The sequence below is a fragment of the Populus nigra genome, chromosome 7 (genome assembly GCF_951802175.1).
Source record: "Populus nigra chromosome 7, ddPopNigr1.1, whole genome shotgun sequence".
In the NCBI taxonomy this organism is placed as follows: Eukaryota; Viridiplantae; Streptophyta; class Magnoliopsida; order Malpighiales; family Salicaceae; genus Populus; species Populus nigra.
Window position 1 is genome coordinate 5,846,880 of NC_084858.1, and position 4,759 is coordinate 5,851,638.

General features: G+C 42.8%; 1 protein-coding gene across 1 annotated transcript; it reads left to right on the forward strand.

Annotated features, from left to right (window-relative positions):
* Nucleotides 1-369: 369 nt before the first annotated feature.
* LOC133699515 (arginine decarboxylase) lies at nucleotides 370-3,283 on the forward strand. The gene has a single exon (XM_062122785.1). It carries the CDS (start codon nucleotides 808-810, stop codon nucleotides 3,001-3,003), a length of 2,196 nt encoding a protein of 731 aa, XP_061978769.1. The 5' UTR covers nucleotides 370-807; the 3' UTR covers nucleotides 3,004-3,283.
* Nucleotides 3,284-4,759: the final 1,476 nt, after the last annotated feature.

Consider the following 4,759-nt stretch of genomic DNA (forward strand, 5'->3'; position numbering starts at 1 on the left):
CATACACCAAAAAAGCTTGTAATTATGTATTGTGTAATAAATAAAGTATATTTATGATAATTTATGATATTTCCCAATCATTTTATATTTAAAAACACAACATTAAAACTTCCACCTTCATTATTTATCCTTAATTACTCATAGCAAAACAGTAAACAATACAGCACAGCACATCGGATCCAAAATTACTATTCCCTTTCTTTTCCCTCCAGCGTCACAAATAATTCCAATGGTAGTTTCACGAGGAGAAAAACCCGAGAAATTGAAAAGATATTTAAAAAGGCCCAAGACCCTGGCCCACAAGCCCACTAGCCTCCCTGCCGCTCCCCCCCTATATAATCGACCCAACCGTTCATGCAATTCTCGCCACTTGCACCTTCGTGTCTTCCTCCATCTCTTCTTCCTCCGCAACCCTAAATCCTTCGCTTCTCTTCCCATTCTTCCTCCTCTAAAAACAAAAACCCAGATCTGCATGGTGTGGTCTCTCTTCAGCTCTTAGATTTGGTGTTTCTTGCATTTGCACAAGAATCTTAAATTATCAAATTGTTACCATCTTCTGAGTGGTGGGTCGGGATTAGAGAATCAAGTAGGGTTAAGAGAAGGAGGTGTTGTTACTGTTTCAATAGATCCCCTTACTGCTTCTTTTGAGGGGGTAGCCGGGGCCTCGCGCCTCGGCGGGTTTTAAAGCCCCCACCTATACAAAAATAGTGGAAATAACATCAACCAACAATTTCTTCTTAGTTCTAACAAACTTCTTCTTCTTCTTGTTCATTTCTTTGTTATAACAACAAATCTTTGCGGAAGAGGATGCCTGCCCTGGCTTGTTGCGTTGATGCTGCGCATGCGCCTCCCGGCTACGCTTTTCCTGCCGGGGATAGCTCTCTTCCGTTCCCGGTGCCATGTTCGCCGGGCGTACCTCTTTCAACAACCTCCATCCTTACCGCCGCCGCCGCCTCTGAAAATTCCTCTGCTCATTGGTCACCTTCCCTCTCTGCCGCGCTTTACAAAATCGATGGCTGGGGTGCTCCGTATTTCTCTGTGAATTCCTCCGGCAATGTTTCCGCCCGTCCTTATGGTACGGACACGCTGCCTCACCAGGAGATTGATTTGCTAAAAATAGTGAAGAAAGTTTCGGATCCAAAATGGGTTGGTGGGCTGGGGCTCCAGCTCCCAGTAATTGTTCGCTTGCCTGACGTGCTTAAAAACAGGCTCGAATCTCTGCAGTCTGCTTTTGATTTCGCAATCCAGTCTCAGGTCTACGAGGCTCATTACCAAGGTGTTTATCCTGTGAAATGTAACCAGGATCGGTTTGTTGTTGAAGATATTGTGAGATTCGGGTCTCCGTTCCGGTTCGGGTTGGAAGCTGGGTCAAAACCCGAGCTTCTCTTAGCTATGAGCTGTTTGTGCAAGGGAAACCCGGAAGCGCTCTTGATTTGTAATGGGTTCAAAGATGGAGAGTACATTTCTCTCGCGTTGATTGCGAGGAAACTCGCTTTGAATACAGTGATTGTGCTTGAACAAGAAGAAGAGATTGACCTGGTTATTGAGCTGAGCAAGAAAATGTCTGTTAGGCCTGTGGTTGGTGTTCGAGCAAAGCTGAGGACAAAACATTCGGGTCATTTCGGGTCCACTTCAGGTGAGAAAGGGAAATTCGGGTTAACTACGACCCAGATTTTGCGGGTCGTGAAGAAGCTTGAACAAGCAGGAATGCTTGATTGCTTCCAGCTGCTGCATTTCCATATTGGATCTCAGATCCCCTCTACATCCTTGCTTGCTGATGGTGTAAGCGAGGCTGCGCAGATCTACTGTGAGTTAGTCCGTCTTGGTGCCCGTATGCAAGTCATAGACATTGGAGGTGGGCTTGGTATCGATTATGACGGGTCTAAATCTGGTAATTCGGATCTTTCCGTGGCATATGGGCTTGAAGAGTATGCTCTAGCTGTCGTGCAAGCTGTCAAGTTTGTCTGTGACCGTAAGAATGTTAAGCATCCAGTTATTTGCAGCGAAAGCGGGCGTGCTATTGTTTCTCACCACTCAATTTTGATATTTGAGGCTATATCTTCAAGCTCGACTAGTGCTGCGTCAATGACTTCGTATGAAATGCAGTATTATCTTGGCGGGCTTACTGAGGATGCTCGTGCTGATTACCGGAACTTAACTGCTTCAGCAATAAGAGGTGAGCATGAGGCTTGCTTGTTGTACGCTGATCAATTGAAACAAAGTTGCGTAGATCAGTTTAAGGAAGGAAATATTGGTATGGAACAATTAGCTGCTGTTGATGCATTGTGTGAATTGTTCTATAAAACCATTGGTGCATCTGATCCAGTTCGCACTTATCATGTGAATTTGTCTCTGTTTACTTCAATTCCTGATTTCTGGGGGATTGGACAGTTGTTTCCAATAGTCCCTATTCATCGACTTGATCAAAGGCCTGGCGCGAGAGGAATTTTGTCTGATCTAACATGTGATAGTGATGGGAAGATTGATAAGTTCATAGGTGGTGAGTCCAGCTTGCCACTTCATGAAATTGAAGGTGGTGGTGCCGGTGGTAATGGTGGGAAGTATTACTTGGGGATGTTTTTGGGCGGGGCTTATGAGGAGGCGCTCGGTGGAATTCACAACCTGTTCGGTGGCCCTAGCGTCGTGCGGGTTTCACAGAGTGATGGGCCACACAGCTTCTTAGTCACGCAAGCTGTGCCTGGCCCGTCATGTGGTGATGTCCTCCGAGTTATGCAGCACGAGCCTGAGCTCATGTTCGAGACCCTGAAGCACCGCGTCGAAGAATATTGTCACCATGATGAGGATAGCGATGATGGTGATAGCGATCATGGAATGGGAAGCATTGCTAGTTTAGCCAACAGCCTTGCTAGCTACTTCCATAACATGCCTTATCTGGTGGCTCCTTGTTCAGTTACTGCTATGAATAATAGTGGCTTCTACTACTGCAACGAGGATGATTACAATGCTGCTGCTGATACTTCTCCCTGCGAGGATGAGAAGTGATCCTATGTCTGTGCTTGAGAGTAACATCCCCGTTAATGGTTGGTTTTCTGTTGGAGGTCGTCATGTCAATTTTTAGTATCTTTAACTTTTATTTTTGTCCATTTTTAATGTTCATCAAAGAGCAAAAGATGTAACGATCAGGACAGTATCTTTTGCATTTCCTTGTGAAAGAGGGGATGGAGAAACCGAATAATCTACCCTTTTGTAAATTCGGAAACTTGTCCCCTCCTTTTAGTAGACTTTTTTCAAGAGTTCTAGTGCAATAGTTCTGGCTTTTTTATTTTCCTTGTTCATATTCTTTCGAGTTACTCATGCTTGGCACGAAGTTAAGTTTTCAGTTAGGCCCAATTGAATTTCATGCTCCGATGGTTGCCTTTGTTTTTTTTTTTTTTTAAAAAAATGGGTGTACTTTCTGTTTTGTTTTACTACTGACTCCCTGATCTTATGTAGGGCCTTTTCCTTCAATGTGGTTTTGATCTTATGTGGAAAAAAAATGAAAATGGGGTGTCTTTTGATGAAAGGCTAGATTACACGATTCGGTGCTCATGTTTTGTGGGGTCTCATTGTCTTTATGCTTTGTCTTGGGCCCTGACAGTTGATATGAAAATTAGACTTGAATTGTTAGCTGCAACGATTACTGTTTGTTATGTTGACGGACCAAACATTTCCTTGCTGAACAATCCTCAGATTCTAGTGATAACTTGTTTTCTTAGTTCATACTTGACGGCTTTGGCTATTGAAGTGGGGTTTCCCTGTGTGTTGGCTTTGTATTTGCGAGGAGTGAAAGTGCAAAGTGGAAGTGTGTGCTTACATACTTCGGCTCGAGGGTGTTCTTTCTTTCAAAGGAGTCGCCTTTTTTTGACCACAATTTCGTGGGCTTCTGTACAGCCTCAATGACAACTTGTGGTCAAAAGTGGAAGAAGGGCGTGCTTATTGTATTATGGGTGAAGCCTGGTGGGTGGTTGTGAGGCACACAAATACTGTGATGGATATTTTTCTATGAATTGTGAGATAAAAACAAAAGACCACATTACTCGGGAGATGTTTCTTCGAGTCTAATATATTCAACGAGATGGGAGAGGATAATAGAAACAAAAATAGTGTTGCTGCCAGTTTTGCTGGAGGTTGATTTGATGGTGTCTCTAATCTAATAATAAGTCAAAGATCCACTTGATGCTCGTATAATTAATTAATTAATTAGGTTTCTCATGTTGTATGAGATATGAACTTCATCATTGACTTTGGAATCCGATGAAATCGGAGTGTAGAATGCACAGTAACCTTTCTTTTGCTCCTTCTTGATCTCTCCTCCTTTATTATGGAACTGATTTGTTATTTGTCAATTAAGGAATCTAGCAACAGGTAGTGGCATTCAGAAAGAGGCTAATATTATGTCCAACGCTGTTTGTACATGCTTAGTGAAAACCAGAAGCACGAGTAATTGAGTATATGTTCTTGCGCGCGCAGGCGAATTTTTATGGTTCAGGTTCTCTTTTCTTCTACTTTTAGAGAGACGCGTCTCTTGAGCCTTAAAGTCTCGAAGCTGGGGAATTGTAGGGGAGTTGACATGCATCAATTTTTTTTCTTTCTTATCTTTGATGTTAAGGAGAATAGAACATCCCTGTTCACCAAACATGTAGGAGAAGTGGACATTATGGGCAGAATAACAACTTTTCTTTGCTTTAGAGTTTAGTATTAAAAAGAAAGGACGAAACTAAAGAAAAAGGCATAATTATTGTTCGTTGCTAAATAATCT